The sequence below is a fragment of the Pelecanus crispus genome, chromosome 21 (assembly GCF_030463565.1).
Source record: "Pelecanus crispus isolate bPelCri1 chromosome 21, bPelCri1.pri, whole genome shotgun sequence".
Classification (NCBI taxonomy): Eukaryota; Metazoa; Chordata; class Aves; order Pelecaniformes; family Pelecanidae; genus Pelecanus; species Pelecanus crispus.
The window spans coordinates 5,157,407-5,174,863 of record NC_134663.1 but is presented as its reverse complement, the minus strand read 5'-3'; the positions used below and the strand labels follow the sequence as shown (position 1 = coordinate 5,174,863).

General features: G+C 69.6%; 2 protein-coding genes across 2 annotated transcripts; both read right to left on the bottom strand.

The window, feature by feature from the left end:
- Positions 1-843: 843 nt before the first annotated feature.
- Positions 844-7,642, bottom strand: SEMA4C (semaphorin 4C). The gene is given in 15 exon segments (XM_075723996.1): positions 844-1,670; positions 1,779-1,849; positions 1,925-2,082; positions 2,183-2,298; positions 2,381-2,603; positions 3,621-3,765; positions 3,849-4,024; positions 4,127-4,278; positions 4,373-4,489; positions 4,573-4,669; positions 5,692-5,790; positions 5,896-5,958; positions 6,060-6,176; positions 6,178-6,209; positions 7,534-7,642. Coding segments are annotated over 15 exon segments (2,502 nt in total).
- Positions 7,643-10,521: 2,879 nt separating this feature from the next.
- On the bottom strand, positions 10,522-16,944 carry FAM178B (family with sequence similarity 178 member B). The gene is given in 18 exon segments (XM_075724207.1): positions 10,522-10,751; positions 10,878-11,066; positions 12,091-12,190; positions 12,193-12,240; positions 12,326-12,403; positions 12,489-12,590; positions 12,704-12,794; positions 13,188-13,285; positions 13,392-13,568; positions 13,775-13,865; positions 13,948-14,065; positions 14,162-14,231; positions 14,308-14,413; positions 14,507-14,656; positions 14,912-15,016; positions 15,391-15,452; positions 15,572-15,957; positions 16,683-16,944. Coding segments are annotated over 18 exon segments (2,463 nt in total).
- Between the last annotated feature and the right edge of the window lie 513 nt (positions 16,945-17,457).

The window sequence follows — 17,457 nt, the reverse complement described above, 5'->3', positions numbered from 1 at the left end:
GTTATACAAAAGGGGCCCAGGTGGGCAGCGTGCAGGGGGGCAGCAGGCGGGGGGGGTATTTACAGCCGGGGCCCAGGGGGTACGGGGTGGGGGGGGTCCCCGGTGGGGTGAAGGGGGGGGGGGGGGGGGGCGTTAGAAAAGTTCTCAGGAAGAAAAACCCAATCGGTTCTTAAATCATCCCAAAAAAAAAACCCCACCCCGTCCTGCAGCCGCTGCTCGGGGTGGGATGTGGTGCCCCCCGGGGCAGGGGGGGCTCCGTAGTCCCCAAGGCCGGTGGCGGTCCCCAAGGTCAGTCCCTGGTCCGGGACACGGTACCGAAGGCGGACGTGGTGACCAAGAGCAGCTCCGGTGCCCAAGACGGGTGCCGGTGGCCCAAACGTGTGCCATGGCGCCTGTGCCATGGCCCCAAGGTGGGTGCCGGTGCCTCAAACGTGTGCCATGGCGCCCATGCCATGGCCCCAAGGCGGGTGCCGGTGCCTCAAAGGGGTGCCGGTGCCCCAAACGTGTGACGTGGCGCCGGTGCCACGGCCCCAAGGCGGGTGCTGTGGCGGCAGTCCCCAAGACGGGTACAGGTGCCAGGGCGGCAGTCCCGTCGCCAAGACGGGTGCTGGTGCCGAGGTGGCAGTCCCCAAAGCGGGTGCCAGTGCGGCAGTCCCCAAAATGGGCACCGGCATCCCCACGACGGTTGCTGGCGCCCGCAAGCGCAGCCCCAAGTCGGGTGCTGGTGCCGAGGCGGTGGTCCCCGCGGTGGGTGCCGGCACCGGGGTCCCCCGCGGCGGGTGCCGGGCCGGGCCCTGAGGTAGGTACGGCTGCTCGGCGGCGGGGAAGCCGCCTGCCGGCGGCTCAAACCGACGACTCCTCAGGGTTGGAGTCGGGCAGGGGCTGGCGCTGCTGCAGCTTGCGCCGGAGCTCCTCGGCCAAATCGGCGCAGGGCGGCCGCTCTTCGGCACCCAGCGCCAGGCGGATGTAGCCGTTGGAGGAGGAACCGCGCAGGGGACCCAGGTGGATGCGGGTGGGCGAGTGGAGGGGCTGCCCGGGGATGGCGTTGGGTGGCGAGGAGGCACCGGGGGGGCCGCCGTTGCGGCAGGCGGCGTGACCCGGCACGATTTTCAGCGAGCCGTCCGAGTAGTAGTAGCTGGCCGGGTCCCAAAGCTTCTCGTCCGAGTCAGAGGCGGTGCTGGGTACGAAACGGGGACTGGGGGGTTCCTTGGGCAGCTCGATGGGGTACACCAGGGTGCTTTCGATGGCTTTGGCGCCTTTGCCCAACTCTTCCCGCAGCCGCCGCCAAAGCGAGAGCACCACGAGCACCAGCACCAGGCACAGGGCACCCAGGCACACCGCCACCACCCACACCAGCCCCAGGCTCTCCAACGGCGCCCGCGTCTCCAGCGGCACCCCGGGGCCGGCTAAAACAGCCACCCGGTAAACCTCGCCGCCCAAACGGGCGCCCTGCTCCTCCGAAAAGCAGCGGTACGTGCCGCTGTGCTGCGCCCCGGCTCCCGGCACCACCAGAGCCCGCAGCCGGGCGTCATGAAGCACCAACGCCTGCTCGGCTGCCAGCGCCCGGCCCTCGAAGGTCCACAGCGCCTGGGCTAGGTTGGAGCCCAAACGGCACGTCAGCACCAGGTCGGTGCCCGCCACCACCGTCACGTTTTTGGGGGTGATGGGCCCTGTGGGAGAAGGGGCCAAGTCAGGAGGGGAAGCGTAAAGTCGGGGGGGGAGGCCCACGTCACCCCCCCCTCCCAGCTCGGTGCAGCATTTTGTGGGGGGGGTCTCACCTTGCTTGGCCACCTGCGGCAGGGTGCAGGCGCGGGTGTCGGAGCTCAGCACGTCCTGGACCAGCTGGGATCTGCAGAAGGAGGTGGCAGAGGTGAGGGGGGGACGCCCCGTGTCCCCCGCCCCTCCCCGGGGGAACCCCCCGTACCCATTGAGGCCGTCGGTGCGGACGCAGAGGCTGGCGTTGTGGCTCCAGGCACAGTAGGGATCCCGGGCGAGGATGCAATCCGTGCACGACTGGTAGCGGCCGCAATCGGCCAGGGGCAACTGGGCCACTTGGAAACGGGAACCGGCGAAGAGCAGCTTCTGCGAGGGCAGGGAGAACGGGCGAGGTGACACGGCGAGGTGACACCGCGGCGAGGTGACAACCCCGGGCGCCAGCCCCGTCCCCATGACACCCACTCACCTTCCGACCGGCCAGAACCAGGCTCTCCACGGGCTGCGCCGGCTCAAAAACCTGCAGCTCCTCGACCAGATGAACGCAAGCGCCCAGGTTCAGCGCCTTGTGCACCCAGCCGTCACCTGCGGGTCGCGGCGGGCGGTGAGGGACGTCCCCACGCCAGGAGCCCTCCGCGGTGCCCTCCCCGCCCAAGCCGGCGCGTACCTGTGCCGATGAAAAGCACCTCGTAGACGGTGCCGTCCAGCCCGGGCACTCGGTCTACCACCAACTGAGTGAAGTTGGCGTCTTTCTTGAGGAGGAGCGGGCGCCCGCGGTGCGGCAGGATGGGCTCGTCCATCAGCGGGTGCTTCTTGGCGAAGTTGAGGGTGTTGTCGGGCAGCTCGAGGGAGCTGGCGAAGCCGTTCTGGCGGTGCCAGTCGGTGATGCACTGGGGGACGGAGAGCACCGTCAGGCGCACGGCCGGATCCCACGTCCCTCATAGAATCATGGAATCGTTGAGGTTGGAAAGGACCTTTAAGATCGTCCAGTCCCACCATTAACCTAACACTGCCAAGCCCACCACTAAACCAGTTAAGGGGAGAGCAGCAATTTCCTGTTTCCTGGCTTGGGGGCTGGATTATTATTTAATGAAAGTAAAAACTAGGAATCATTAAGGTTGGAAAGGAGCTTTAAGATCATCAGCCCAACCATCAACCCAACACCCCCATGCCCACTAAACCATGTCCCCAAGTGCCACCTCTGCCCGTTTTTTGAACCCCTCCAGGGATGGGGACTCCCCCACCTCTCTGGGCAGCCTGTTCCAGTGCTTGACAGCCCTTTCCATGAAGAAATTTCTCCCAATATCCAATCTAAACCTCCCCAACGCAGCTTGAGCCCATTTCCTCTCATCCTATCGCTTGTCACTTGGCAGAAGAGCCCAGCACCCCCTCCCTGCCCCCTCCTGCCAGGAGCTGCAGAGCGATCAGGTCTCCCCTCAGCCTCCTCTTCTCCAGGCTGAACACCCCCAGCTCCCTCAGCCGCTCCCCACCAGCCCTGTGCTCCAGACCCTGCCCCAGCTCCGCTGCCCTGCTCTGGACACGCTCCAGCACCCCAATGTCCTCCTTGTGCTGAGGGGCCCAAAACTGGGCACAGCATTCCAGGTGCAGCCTCACCAGCGCCGAGCACAAGGGACGATCCCTGCCCTGCTCCAGCGGCCACACTGTCCCTGACACGAGCCAGGATGCTCTTGGCCACCTTGGCCACCTGGGCACAGGGCCGGCTCATGCTCAGCCGCTGTCAACCAACACCCCTGGGTCCTTTTCGGCCAGGCAGCTCCCAGCCACTCTTCCCCCAGCCTGCAGCGTTGCATGGGGTTGTTGTGACCCAAGCGGAGGACCCAGCACTTGGCCTTGTTGAACCCCACACAATTCTTCTCCCCTCCTAGCCCCCCAGTGCCCGCACTCACCGCGCCGGGACGGGGGCTTGGCACCTCATCCAAATACCGGCCCCACTTCTGCGCTTGCTCCCGGTATTCCTTGTAGGGCCCCTCGAATGCCTTCTTCACCTCCAGGATGTGGTACCGGCAAATAGCCGAGACGTCCACGTCCCCCCTGCAAAGGGACAGGGCAGGTTTTTAGGGGGAGCCACCGGTCACGGGAGAACCCCCAAGGCTGCCGCATCCCCCCGCGCTCACCAGCGGGCCTGGAAGACCCCAAAAAAGGCGGTGTCCTGCCAGTTGGCCCCCGGCAGGGTGAAGACAGCCTGGAGGCGGTTGAAGTGGAGCTGCTGCTCGGGCGCCGAACACACCAAGCGAGCCTTCAGGAAGGTTGTCCACTTCTTCTGCAGCGTGCGGGCACCGCCGACGTCCCCCTGGGCACCCAGCCGGCATCAAGACAAAAGCCACCGCGCTCGCCGGCGGTGCAAAGCCACGCCGGGGCGGCGTCCCCGGTACGGGTCGTCCCTTCCCCGTACCTTGCAGACCCGCGCCACGCGGGCCACCACCTGCTCGGCGTAGCAGTCGTACTCCACCGCCCGCTCGCTGAAGAAGAAGTAAACCTTGTCGTCGTCCCCGGTGCTGCTGGCCGCGCTCTCCTGCACGTAAGCCGAAGCCACGAAGTGGGGCTCTGCGAAGGGAAGGGGAGCAGAAAGGGGAGGGTAATGCCGTGCCGGGGCAGGGGGTGCCCGCGCCGTCCCCTTGCTGCGTCGCCCCAATTCTACCGTTCAGCCAGGAGGTGAGATATTCTGTCTTCATGGAGTAGTGGGGGCCCAGGTTGCGGAGGATGACAGGCTCCGTGCCCAGGAAATTGTTGAAGGTGGCCGAGTACAGCTCCCCGTCTGCGAGGGAAGGCTTTAGGGAGGGGGACAGCGGGGGGCTCGGTGTCCCCGACCCCAGCGGGTGCCCGGGTGGTGCCACCTACCCACGATGAGGCCGGTGTGTCCCTTAGTGGGGTCGTATGGACACTTCCCTTTGCCGTCCTCAAAAGCCACTTGGTCCAGGGTGAAGCCGGACAGTTCCTGCCAGGCGCAGGAGTGGGTTGGGGGTCCCGGCCCCCTCCCCGGTTCATGTCTCCCCGCACCCAGACCAGCCCCAGGCACAGGGACACCCCCCCCGATGACCCTCCTGGGGACAGGGTCCCCCCTGGATGATGGTCTGGGGGACAGGGACACCCCTGGACCACCCTCCTGGGCACAAGGACACCCCCAAATGACCCTTTGAAGACAGAGACAGCCCTGGATGACCCATTTTGGGGACAGGGACCCCCCTGGATGATGCTCCAGGGGACAGGGACACCCCTGAACCACCCTCCTAGGGACAGGGACAGCCCTGGATGATGCTTCTGGGGACAGGGACACCCCTGAACCACCCTCCTGGGGACAGGGACAGCTCTGGATGACCCATCATGGGGACAGGGACAGCCCTGAGCCACCCTCCTGGGCATAGGGACACCCCTGGATGTTCCTCCGCGGGACAGGGACACCCCTGGACCACCCTCCTGGGCACAAGGACACCCCCAGATGACCCTTAGGGGACAGAGACAGCCCTAGATGACCCATTATGGGGACAGGGACACCCATGGATGATGCTCCAGGGGACAGGGACACCCCTGAACCACCCTCCTGGGGACAGGGACACTCCTGAATGACCACCCTAGGGACAGGGACACCCCTGGACCACCGTCCTGGGCACAGGGACAGGCCTGGATATTTCTCCTGGGGACAGGGACAGTCCTGAGCCATCCTCCTGGGGACAGGGACAGCCCCAGATGACCCTTTGGGGACAGAGACACCCCTGGATGACCCCCCTAGGGACAGGGACACCCCCCAGATGATGCTCTGGGGGACAGGGACCCCCCTGGACCACCCTCCTGGGCACAGGCACCCCCCTGCATGACCCTCTGGTGACAGGGACACCCCCAGATGATGCCCCTCAGGCCGGGGGGGGCTGCCCTGGAGCTCATCCCCAGGGGCAGGGGGGAAGCGGGGGCGGGGGCTGACAGCTTTCGGGGTGTGTCCCCCCCCCCGGGGGCGGCACTCACGATGTAGGTGCACTTGGGCTGGAAGGCGTAGGTGCCGCAGGCGTAGAGGTGGGAGCTGTTGTAGCTCTGCAGGAACCGCACGTAGTTGAAACAGTCGGTCTGGCGGGGGAGAACAGCCGGTTAGGGGGTGTCGGTACCGGGGGGGGCACAGCGGGATGCCCGGTAACCCCCCCGCCGCAGCCACTACACCCGAACCCCCCTTACCTGGTTGTTTTTGCCTTTCTGGATGCACTCAGCTTTCTTGTCCACGGGCGCTTCCCAGGAGATCTGAGGACAGACAGAAAGGATCAGCGGGCTGCAAACAGCACCCCCCCATCCCCCAAATATCCCCCGCTCCGGGGGGGGGCGGGGGTCCCCCGGGACCTCACCGCCGCCTTCAGCTCCACGGTGCCGGTGGCCAGGGCGAAAACGGCCTCGCGGGCGCCCACGTAGAGCAGCGCCTCGGCCTCGTCCAGCGTCAGCGTCAGGTAGTGCGAGACCCCCCCCCTGCGAGAAGCGCTTGGCCACGTCCTTCAGCTCTGCGGGGTTTTTTTGGGGGGGACATCAGCGCGAAGCCACCGGGTGGGCACCGCTGGCACCCCCATCGCCGCCCCCCCGCGCCCCCCCCCCCCCCCCCCGCCATCGCCGGAAGCCCCCCGGCCCCGGCGCCGCACAAAGGGCTCTTTGTCACCGGAGCAGGCGCTGGCGGTGCCGGGCGAACACAGCGGCCTTTGGCGAGACCCCACGCCCCCCCCGCGCCCCCCCCCGCCCGCCCCCAGGCCCCGCAGAAAGGCCCCATTGACGGGGGAGGCACCGGGGGCCCCCGGGGCAGGGACGGGGACGCGGGGCTGGCACGGCACGGGGACAGCACGGGGACGGCACAGGGACGCGGGGCGCCGGCACGGCGAAGGGATGGGGGTCTCGGTGTGGGGACAGCAGAGGGACAGGGGGCACGTCATGGGGACAGTGGCACGGGAAGGGGATGGGGGTCTCGGTGTGGGCATGGCACAGGGACAGGGGGCACGGCATGGGGACAGTGGCACGGAAAAGGGACAGGGGTCTCAGGTGTGGGGACAGCATGGGGACCGGGGACACGGCATGGGGACACTGGCACGGTGCAGGGATAGAGGACGTGGGGCACTGGCACCGCACAGGGACAGGGGAACGGGGCAGGGGATGGGGGACACAGGGCATGGCAAAGGGACAGGGACGCCGGTGCCGGCATGGCACAGGGACGGGGGACACAGGGCATGGCAAAGGGACAGGGATGCCGGTGCCGGCATGGCACAGGGACAGGGGACACAGGGCATGGCAAAGGGACAGGGACGCCGGTGCCGGCATGGCACAGGGACGGGGACCCGGCGCACGGCACAGACGGGGACACCGGGTGCTGGCACGGGACAAGGGACGGGGGGACGGAGGGTGCTGGCAGGGCAAAAAGACGGCATCTTGGGGTGCTGGCGTGGCAGAGGAATGGGGACAGGGGACACGGCAGAGGGGTGGGGACGGGGCGGTGGCAGGGCACGGGGACAGGGCACAGTGCTGGGGACGCCGGGTGCTGGCACGGCACAGGGACACGGGGCAGCGTCCCTGCGTGTCCCCCCTCTGCTCCCGCAGACCCCCCCCCCCCCATTTTGGGGACACGGGTGCTGGGGGGGGTTCCCCGCAGTGCTGACAACCTTGGCGGGGGGGGACGGGACACAAAAGCCACCCGAGGTGGGGACAACTACGCCCGCCGGCGTGCCACCCCGGCACTGGCGAGGGCGGGAGGGGCCCCCCCGCCATGCCTCAGTTTCCCCGAGCTGCTCCCCTCCCCCTGGGGACCCCCGGGGCGCGGGGGGGGACACCCCGCACGCTACTCACCCGCGTAGGGGACAGTTTTTCGGGGCACGGCGCTCCACAGGGACCCCGGGGCGGCGGCGGCGGCGAGGGCCAGCAGCGAGGCGAGGGCCAGCAGCCGGCGGGGGGCCATGGCGGCAGGGGGCGGGGGGCGACGCACGGCCTGGGGGGGGGGACACACACGGGACAGCCACGCCCGGCCCCCGTTAGGGTTACGGGGCATCGGCGGAGACGGCGTCACGCAGGCGGCGCGGGGGACAAGGCGGGCATTGAGGGCCGCGCGTCACGAGGCCGAGGGCACCCCACGCAGCCGGAGGGGGGGGACACGCGGGTCCCCGACTCGCTACCCCCCCCACCCCGCCACGGGTCCCTCCTCCGGCCGTGACGAGCGACGGGGGGGTGTCACGGAGAAGGAAACGGGCCCTTCCGCTTCCCACCCCACCCGGCGGCCCCACCTCACCCCACGTCCTGCCCCAGGACCCCCCGGCACTGCCCGCTCTCCCCGGGGGGGGCTGTGCCCCCCGCCCCCCCGGCTCTGTCGTCTGTCCGTCCGTCCGTCCCCGTCCCCAAGGCTGGGCAGGATGCGGCGGGCGAGCGGGCGGCCGGGAATTGTTCTGCCCTGCCCGGCGGGAAGCAGGAAACCGGGAGGGGGGTCCGGGGGGGGCCCCCGCGCCGGCTGGGGAAGGATTTCCGGGAGGGTGGGGGGCCGGGAATGGGCCCCCCGCGGGCGTGGGAATGGGGGACACCCCGGCCAGGCTGCCCGCGGCGGTGGGGGGCTGCAGGCAGGGGGTTGGCGGTGCTGAAGGCACAGCCGGGGTGCCACAGGCACGGCCAGGGTGCCACGGGCACGGTCAGGGTGCCGAGGGCACGGCCGGGGGTGCCGAGGGCACGGCTGGGGTGCCACAGGCACGGCAAGGGTGCCACAGGCACGGCAAGGGTGCTGAGAGCACGGTCGGGGTGCCGAGACACGGTCGGGGTGCCGAGGGCACGGCCGGGGTGTCGAGGGCACGGTCGGGGGTGCTGAGGGCATGGCCGGGGGTGCCGAGGGCACAGTCAGCGTGCCCCGGTCATGGCCAGGGTGCCACAGGCATGGTCAGGGTGCCACGGGCACGGTCGGGGTGCCATGGTCATGGCCAGGGTGCCGTGGGTATAGCCGGGGTGCCATGGGTATGGTCAGGGCGCCACGGGCACAGCCAGGGTGCCACGGGCATGGCCCTGGGGACAAAAGCATGGCCAGGGTGCCACAGGCCATGGCCAGAGTGTCACGGGCACGGTCAGGGTGCCATGGTCACGGCCAGGGTGCCATGGGCATGGCTGGTGTGCCATAGGCATGGTTAGGGTGCCATGGGCATGGCGAGAGTGCCACGGTCATGGCGAAGGTGCCACGGGCACGGTCAGGGTGCCACGGGCACGGCAAGGGTGCCACAGGCATGGCAAAGGTGCCGTGGGCACGGTCAGGGTGCCATGGGCACGGTCAGGGTGCCACGGGCACGGTCAGGGTGCTGCGGGTATGGCCCTGGGGACAAAAGCACGGCCGGGTGCCACAGGCAGCACGGGGTCCCCGGGGCCCCCAGTTTTGGTGCCAGATGCTGGGGGGTCCCATGGGGGGACTGGGGCACCACGGCCCTGTGGCGGTACCATCCCGGGGGTCCCTGTGGCAGCGCCATCCCGGGGGGGTCCCCACAGCTGTGCCCATCTGGGGGTCCCCCTGGTGGTGCCATCCCAGGGGTCCCTGTGGCAGTGCCCATCCTGGGTGTCCCCATGGCGGTGCCATCGGGGGGGTCCCCACGGCCGTGCCCATCCCGGGGGGGTCCCCGTGGCGGTGCCATCCCGGGGGTCCACACGGCCGTGCCCATCCCGGGGGGGTCCCCACGGGGGTGCCCATCCCGGGGGGGTCCCCGTGGCGGTGCCATCCCGGGGGTCCCCACGGCCGTGCCCATCCCGGGGGGGTCCCCACGGGGGTGCCCATCCCGGGGGGGTCCCCGTGGCGGTGCCATCCCGGGGGTCCCCACGGCCGTGCCCATCCCGGGGGTCTCCATGGCGGTGCCATCGGGGGGGTCCCCACGGGGGTGCCCATCCCGGGGGGGCCCCAGGGCGCGGCGCAGCCCCGCGGGATGAGCCCCCCCGGCATCCGCGGGCGGGGGCACCCCGCGGGCACAGCCCGCTGCCCCGCGCGGGGGGGGGCCGGCACCGGCTGCCGGTACCGACGGCGGCGGGGGGGGGGGGGTGGGCGGCGGTGCACCGACGGATCGCGGCGGGGGGGGGGGGGGGGGGTCCCCGTTACCGGAGGGGGGGGCCCGGCCCTCACAGCGGCGGGGCTGGGCGGGGGCGGCGGGGGCGGGGGCGATGCCGCCGGGTCCCGCTCCCCGGTACCGGGAGGAACAAAGCGCCTCCCCCCCTCCTCCCCCCGCCCCCGCGGCTCCGCCACAACAATACCGGGGCGGGGCGGGGGGGGCCGGGCCGGGCCCGGCGGGGCGGGGGGGGCCCGCACTCACCTCGGGGCGCGGCGGCGGCGGCGGTCGGGGCGGGCGCCCGGGGGCTCGGGGCGGCGGGAGGCGGCGGCGGCGGCGGCGGAGGGTGCGCGCCGCGCGGCTCCGCTCGGCCCCGCCCCGGCCCTGACGTCACGGCCGCCCCGCGGGGAGGGGGCTCGGGCCGGGCCGGGCCGGGTCCGGTCGGGTCAGATCGGGCCCGGTTGGGTCCGGTCGGGTCAGATCGGGTCCGGTCGGATCGGGTCGGGTCCAGTTGGATCAGATCGGCTCCAGTCGGGTCCGGTCGGATCCGGTCGGGTCCAGTCAGGTCAGATCAGGTCCAGTTGGATCGGGTCGGGTCCGGTCGGGTCCAGTCGGGTCCAGTTGGATCAGATCGGGTCCAGTTGGGTCCAGTCGGGTCCAGTTGGGTCCAGTTGGATCAGATCAGGTCCAGTTGGGTCCAGTCGGATTGGATCGGGTCGGGTCGGGTCAGGTCCAGTTGGGTCCAGGCAGGTCCAGTTGGGTCCAGTCGGATCGGGTTGGGTCAGGTCCAGTTGGGTCCAGTTGGGTCAGATCGGGTCCAGCTGGGTCCAATCAGATTGGATCGGGTTGGGTCAGGTCCAGTTGGGTCCAGTTGGATCAGATCGGGTCCAGCTGGGTCCAGTCGGATCGGATCGGGTCGGGTCAGGTCCAGTTGGGTCCAGTTGGGTCCAGTCGGATCAGATCGGGTCGGGTCAGGTCCAGTTGGGTCCAGTTGGATCAGATTGGGTCCAGCTGGGTCCAGTCGGATCGGATCGGGTTGGGTCAGGTCCAGTTGGGTCCAGGCAGGTCCAGTTGGGTCCAGTCGGATCGGGTTGGGTCAGGTCCAGTTGGGTCCAGTTGGGTCAGATCGGGTCCAGCTGGGTCCAATCAGATTGGATCGGGTTGGGTCAGGTCCAGTTGGGTCCAGTTGGATCAGATCGGGTCCAGCTGGGTCCAGTCGGATCGGATCGGGTCGGGTCAGGTCCAGTTGGGTCCAGTTGGGTCCAGTCGGATCAGATCGGGTCGGGTCAGGTCCAGTTGGGTCCAGTTGGATCAGATTGGGTCCAGCTGGGTCCAGTCGGATCGGATCGGGTTGGGTCAGGTCCAGTTGGGTCCAGGCAGGTCCAGTTGGGTCCAGTCGGATCGGGTTGGGTCAGGTCCAGTTGGGTCCAGTTGGGTCAGATCGGGTCCAGCTGGGTCCAATCAGATTGGATCGGGTTGGGTCAGGTCCAGTTGGGTCCAGTTGGATCAGATCGGGTCCAGCTGGGTCCAGTCGGATCGGATCGGGTTGGGTTAGGTCCAGTTGGGTCCACTCGGGTCGGATTCGGCTCGGCTCAGCCCAGCTCAACCAGGCTCAGCTCAGCCCGGTTCGGCTCTGGTTAACCAGGCTTGGCTCAGCCCGGTTTGGCTTGGTCCAGTTTGGATCAACCCGGTTTGGCTCAGCCCAGTTCAGCTCAACCCAGCTTGGTTTAACGCAGTTCAGCTCAGGCCAGCTTGGTTTAGCCCAGCTTGGTTTAACCAGTTCAGCTCAGGCCAGTTTGGTTTAACCCAGTTCAGCTCAGGCCAGCTTGGTTTAACCCAGCTTGGTTTAACCCAGTTCAGTTCAGCCCAGCTTGGCTCAACCAGGCTTGGCTCAACCCAGTTTGGCTCAGCCAAGTCTGGCTCCACCCAGCTTGGTTTAACCCAGTTCAGCTCAGCCCAGTTTGGCTCGGCTCAGCCCAGTTCAGCCCAGCCCAGTTCAGCCCAGCCCAGTTTGGCCCAGCCCAGTTCGGCTCGGCTCAGCCCGGTTCGGCCCAGCCCAGTTCGGCCCAGCCCAGTTCGGCTCAGCCCAGTTCGGCTCAGCCCAGTTTGGCCCAGCCCAGTTCGGCCCAGCCCAGTTCAGCGCAGCTTGGCCAGGCTGGGCTCAGTTCAGCCCAGCCCGACCCAGTCCAGCCCAGCCCACCTCAGCCCGGCTCAGCCCGGCTCGGCTCAGAACCCCGGCACCCTTTTCGGGGTGTCTTGCCCCCCAAGACAGCGGCAGGCTCAGGAGGGGCCAGGGGTGTTTATTGGGCAGGGGGTGCCCCGGGGGCACCCATGGGCGCCCACGGGGCACCCCCGCCCTACGCCAGCATCTCCTGCCACTTGACGTAGAGGAGGGTGGCCAGGCCCTTGAGCTGGGTGCGGAAGAGGAGCCTGGTGCTGTCGCGCAGCCCCCCCTCCCAAAATTCCGGTCCAGCTGGGTGCAGAGCTGCTCCAGGTGGCCCTGGGGGGACAGGCGGGGGGGTCAGGGACAGGGCAGACCCCTCCCCAAACCCCCCCAGGGCACCCCCCGGGGCCCGGGCGCTCACCCGCTGCTCGGCCGGCGGACGCTCGGTGCCCACCACGTTGCTGGTGAGGAGGAGGAGGCTGTAGCTCAGGTAGCAAGCCTGCGGGCAGGAATGCCAAAAAGTGGCGCGGGGCACGTTGTGGGGTGCCCCATGGCACCCTTTCCCCGGCGAGGGGAGCACCCACCTCCAGGTCAGCGTCCTCCGGTTCCTCCAGCCCCCCGGCGAGCACCAGGCCTCGCAGGTTGTCCAGCTGCACCAGCACCAGGAGCCGGCCCAGCACCTGCAGCTGTGGGGAGAGCGGGTGTCAGGGTGCCGCACTCCGTGCCGGAGCCTGCGGTGGGTGCCGGAGCCCGTGGTGGGTGCCGGAGCCCCGGCGCGGTCCCACCTCGGTGCACCCACCTCGGTGTGTGCCGCAGCGGGTGGCACGGTGCTCGGCGGCTCCCTCAGCAGCTGGGCCATGGCGTGAAGGCTCAGGTGCCGGCGAAGCTCCCTGGGGAGAGGAGGAAGAGCATGAGGGAGGGTCCGGTGCGTGCCCACGTGCCCATCCCCGCCTCTGTGCCCATCACCACCATCCCCTGGTGCCGAGCCGGGACATCCACAGTGCCACCGTGGCCCCGGTGCCTTCTGGATGCCCGTGGCGAGGGGTGGCAGTGCCGGCAGCCGGATCCTGCCCGCTTTGTGCCTGCACAACCGGCTGGAATAAAGGAATTAGAGGCAGACGCTTCCCAGCCCTGGCACAGAGCCGTGGGGCCGTGCCAGCTCCCGCTGGGGCTCCCCGTCACCAATCCACGGGGTGCGGGTGACACGGGACGCTTGGCAGGCCCGGCGCTGCTGGCTCTGCCCGGCACCTCGCCCGGCTGCAGCGCCGCGGGCCGGGACGTACCTGTCCCTGCTCGTGAGATCCGGCAGCAGCCGCACGAGAGCAACCAGGTTGTGGTGGTGCCGAGAAAGCTGGCAGAGGGACAGGCAGAGGGCAGGCAGCTGGGGAGAGAAGGAGGCGTTGAGGCGCGGGCAGGGCGGGCAGAGCCCCTGGGGAAGGGTGCGGAGGGTGGGTGGGGGGCGAGGGGATCCCCCCGGCCCCGGGTACCTGCTCCGGCCAGGCCCGGATGCCCTCCAGCAGGCAGTGCAGTAGGTGCTGCAGTTCGGGCAGGGGCTGGCAGCGCAGCGCCCGGTCGAGGCCGAGGAAGGAGAGGAGGGTGACGAGCGCCAGGCGGGCGCCGTCGGCGTAGCGGCACGGCTGGGTGACCACGCACAGCGCCAGGAACTGGAATGGGGAAAGCAACGTCACCCCCACCCCCCAAAAAAAACCCCCTCCATGGCGACGTCCCCAGCCGGGGGCAGCGCCGGGTTGGCACGGCCGGCGGCAGCCCCGGCGGGCACCCGTCCAGGAGCTGGCATCAGCGCCTGCCCAATTAGCAGGGTAGAGATAATGAAGGCGCAGCGTCCCCGGCGTGGGCAGCGGGCTCCCACCTTGCAGATGTCACCAAGCTGCGTCACCAGGGCCAGCGTGCCGGTGGCATTGGGGCTCGCCCGCCGCGGGGAGCAGGATGGATCCGGGCTTCTGGAAGGAGCAGAAGGGGTTTGGCGGGGTGGGGGGCTGGCAGGGTGGGCAGCACCCTCCTGCCCACCGTGCCGGGGCTCACCTCTCCTTGGGGCACAGCTCGGGGGGCAGCAGGCGCTGGCGGCGCAGGGGGCTCAGGTCAGCGCCGAGGCGGGCGAAAGCCCAGCTGATCTCCTGCACCGTGGGGCACCAGGGCTCGCCTGCGGGCGAGGGGCCAGTGAGGGCGGGCAGGGAGCCGTGCCGGCGTGGTTTTGGGGGGGGCACCGCGGCGAGGCAGCCCCGCGCCCCGCGCTCACCTCCGGTGCTCAGCCAGATCTCCCACAGCGTCTGGGAAGCGTTGGTCGTGTCCGGGCAGAGGGTCATCAGCTGCCGAAAGAAAGAAGGGGGTGACCGGCGGTGGCACGGCAGGAGGAGGGGGCACGCTGCTGCGCCGGGGGCTTACCTGGAAGAGCCAGCGCAGGACGGGCAGCGGGCAGGTGGGCACGCAGCGGTAGAGCAGGCTGAGGCCCCCGCCGCGGACGAAAGCTGCCTGGCAGGCAGGCGAGTCGCTGCGGCAGAGATTGGGGGGGGGTTGAACGGAGCTCTGCCCGCGTCCCCTGTCCCCCCCAAAATGTCCTGCCCGCCCCGTGCCCGGCACTCACCGGAGGAAGAGCCCCTCCAGCGCGCTTTGAGGCTCCAGCCCGCGGGTGTCCAGGGTGGGCGCTGGCGCCGGGCAGGCGCAGAAGACTGGCTCCCCAGGGTGGATGGTGGGGATAAATTTGGCTTCCATGGCGTAGCGGGCCAGGAGATCCCTGCGGGTGAAAAAATGCAAGTGAGCATGCGAGCAATCAGGGCCATATGCAGGCAAGGCGAAGCCGGAGCCCCGGTTTTTGTGGTGCTGTGGAAGTGGCACCAAGGGAGGGTGAGGACCGGCCAGAGCTTTGGGTGCTGGCACCTTTGGCGTGGGAGAAATCCCCAGACGTTTGGCGGGAGGGCGGCATCGGGCAGGGAGCGGGCACCGCGCAGACCCCCCTAACCCCGCGCCCGGGTCCGGCCGGCAGCAGTACCTCTGCTCCTCGGGCAGCTGGCTGTCCTCGTCCGGGGACTCCCAGGGACTGGCATCGTCTGGCTGCGGCAGGCCAGCCCGCAGCGTGGCTGCCTGGCTCTGCTCCCTGGCGCAGGGGCAGTTAGGGAAGGGCGAGGGCACCATGGGGTACCCCCTCCCGTGCCCGGCGGGTGCCGGTCATAGAATCATGGAATCATGGAATCGTTGAGGTTGGAAAAGACCTTTAAGATCATCCAGCCCAACCATTAACCTAACATTACCAAGTCCACCACCATACCAATTAAGGGCAGAGTAATAATGTCACGTTTCCCGGCTTGGTGGCTGGATTATTTTTTAACAAGAGTAAAAACTAGGATTCACTAAGATTGGAAAGGATCTCTAAGATCATCAGCCCAACCATCAACCCAACACCCCCATGCCCACTAAACCACGTCCCCAAGTGCCGCCTCTGCCCGTTTTTTGAACAGACAAAGGTCTTACCTTTTCTCCCGGATCAGTGAATCCAGGCTGTTGGCAAGTGGATCTGGCCGCGGGCATGTAACCTGGGCAACAGAGCAAGGGAACAGCGAGGCTTCAGCGGGTACCAAAACACCCGGCGGGCGCCGGGACGTCCCCAGGGTGCCCCCGATACCCAGGCACCCACCTTCGAGGAGGGACCTACCTGCTGGTGGTCCGCAGGGCTCGGGGGCTCATCTCCCGCCAGCAGCATGTCCTTCAGCGGGATCAGCTCATCATCCTCGCTGTCTGTGCTGGACACCCGTCCCCTCGCTGTGCTCGGCGGGTGCCCCCCAAAGCGCCTGCCTGCCTGCCGTGGCACCGTCCTGGCTGTGGTGTGCTGCCCGTGGTTGGTCTCACCCCCCAGGCACCCCGTAGCTGCCTCCGGCAGCACCGTGACATTGCCGGAACCGTTCAGTGCTGCCTGGCACGGTGGGCAGCCCCGGCTGGCCACATCCCGCCGGTTGGCATGGGGCTGAGCGGGGCCAGGGGGCTGCCGGCCTCTGCTCACCCGTTTCCTGGTGCCAGGGGACTCCTTGGGGCGCCGGGGGGCTGCGGGGACAGCATGGGGGTCACCACAGAGCCCCTTGGGGCATGGGGAGGGGCGTGGGAACAATGTGGGGGTGGCCAGGGGGCTCCTTGGGGCATGGGGAGGGCCATGGGGACAACCCGGGGTGGCCAGGGCCCTCCTTGGGGTGCCAGGAGACTGTGGGGACAATGCGGGGGTGACCAGGGACCCAGCTGGGGCATGGGGAGGGCCATAGGGACAACACAGGGGTGACCGGGGCCCTCCCTGGGGTGCCAGGGGACTGTGGGGACAACACAGGGGTCACCACAGAGCCCCTTGGGGCATGGGGAGGGCTGTGGGGACAATGTAGGGGTGACCAGGGCCCTCCTTGGCGTGGCAGGGGACTGTGGGGACAATGCGGGGGTGACCAGGGGCCCCCTTGGGGCACAGGGAGGGCTGTGGGGACAACCCGTGGGTGACCAGAGGGTTCCTTGGGGCACAGAGACGGCCATGGGGACAACCCAGGGGTGACCAGGGCCCTCTTCGGGGTGCCGGGGGACTGTGGGGATAATGCGGGGGTGACCAGGGGCCCCCTTGGGACATGGGGAGGGCTGTGGGGACAACCTGGGGGTGACCAGGGGGTTCCCTGGGGCACAGGGAGGGCCATGGGGACAACCCAGGGGTGACCAGGGCCCCCGCTGGGACATGGGGAGGGCCGTGGGGGCACCGGCTCCCCTCACACCCGTCCCCAGGGCAGGGCCGCTCTCACCTCGCGCCCCGCCAGCGCCCCGCGGGCGGTGGGCAGCCCGGGGAGGGCCGTCGGCGGGCGAGGGGACGGGGGGCCAGGGCTCCAACAGGCCGGGGGGCGGCGGGGCGACGGGGCGGCCCACCCGGAGGTGCTTGAGGGCGCGGAGCTGCTGGTAGCGCTGGAGGCCGGCCTGGAAGCCGTAGCTGAAGAGCCCCGAGCGGGGAATGCGGGCGGAGGAGAGGGGGATCTGGTACCAGCGCAGCCCCTCGGGGTGGGGGGCCATGGTGGGGCCTGGTGCCCCTCAGGGGAGACCCCGAAATGGCGGCCAGCGGCTCGCCATGCGGAGGGGGGCGGGGCTGTGAGAAAGAGGCGGGGCTTACGTTGGATAGAGCCAATAGGAGGCGGGCCTGGAGGCGACCCCCTCCTTCCTATTCGCAGCGCCCCCGGCGCTTTCAAAGCCTCAACCGTCAACGGCTCAACGGCTCGCCGCGGCCAATGGGAGCGCGCGGGGGCGGCGCGGCCGAGCCAATCACGGCCAGCCCCTGGCGCGGGGGGGGGGAACAGCCGAGCGAGGCAGCTAGCCAATCAGAGTGGGGAGCCGGCGGTACGTCACCGCCTGTCACCGGCCGCAGCGGTGCACGCTGGGAGCTCTAGGCCCGAGGGGGCGGAGCCGCGGCGCCGCGCGAAGGCCCCGCGGCGGAAGCGCTTCCGGGTCGACGGCCCCCGCTTCCGCTTGCCCCGGAAGTTCCGTTCCGCGGCCTGATCCGGTGCGCGGCGGCGGCGCGGCCTCCAGCCC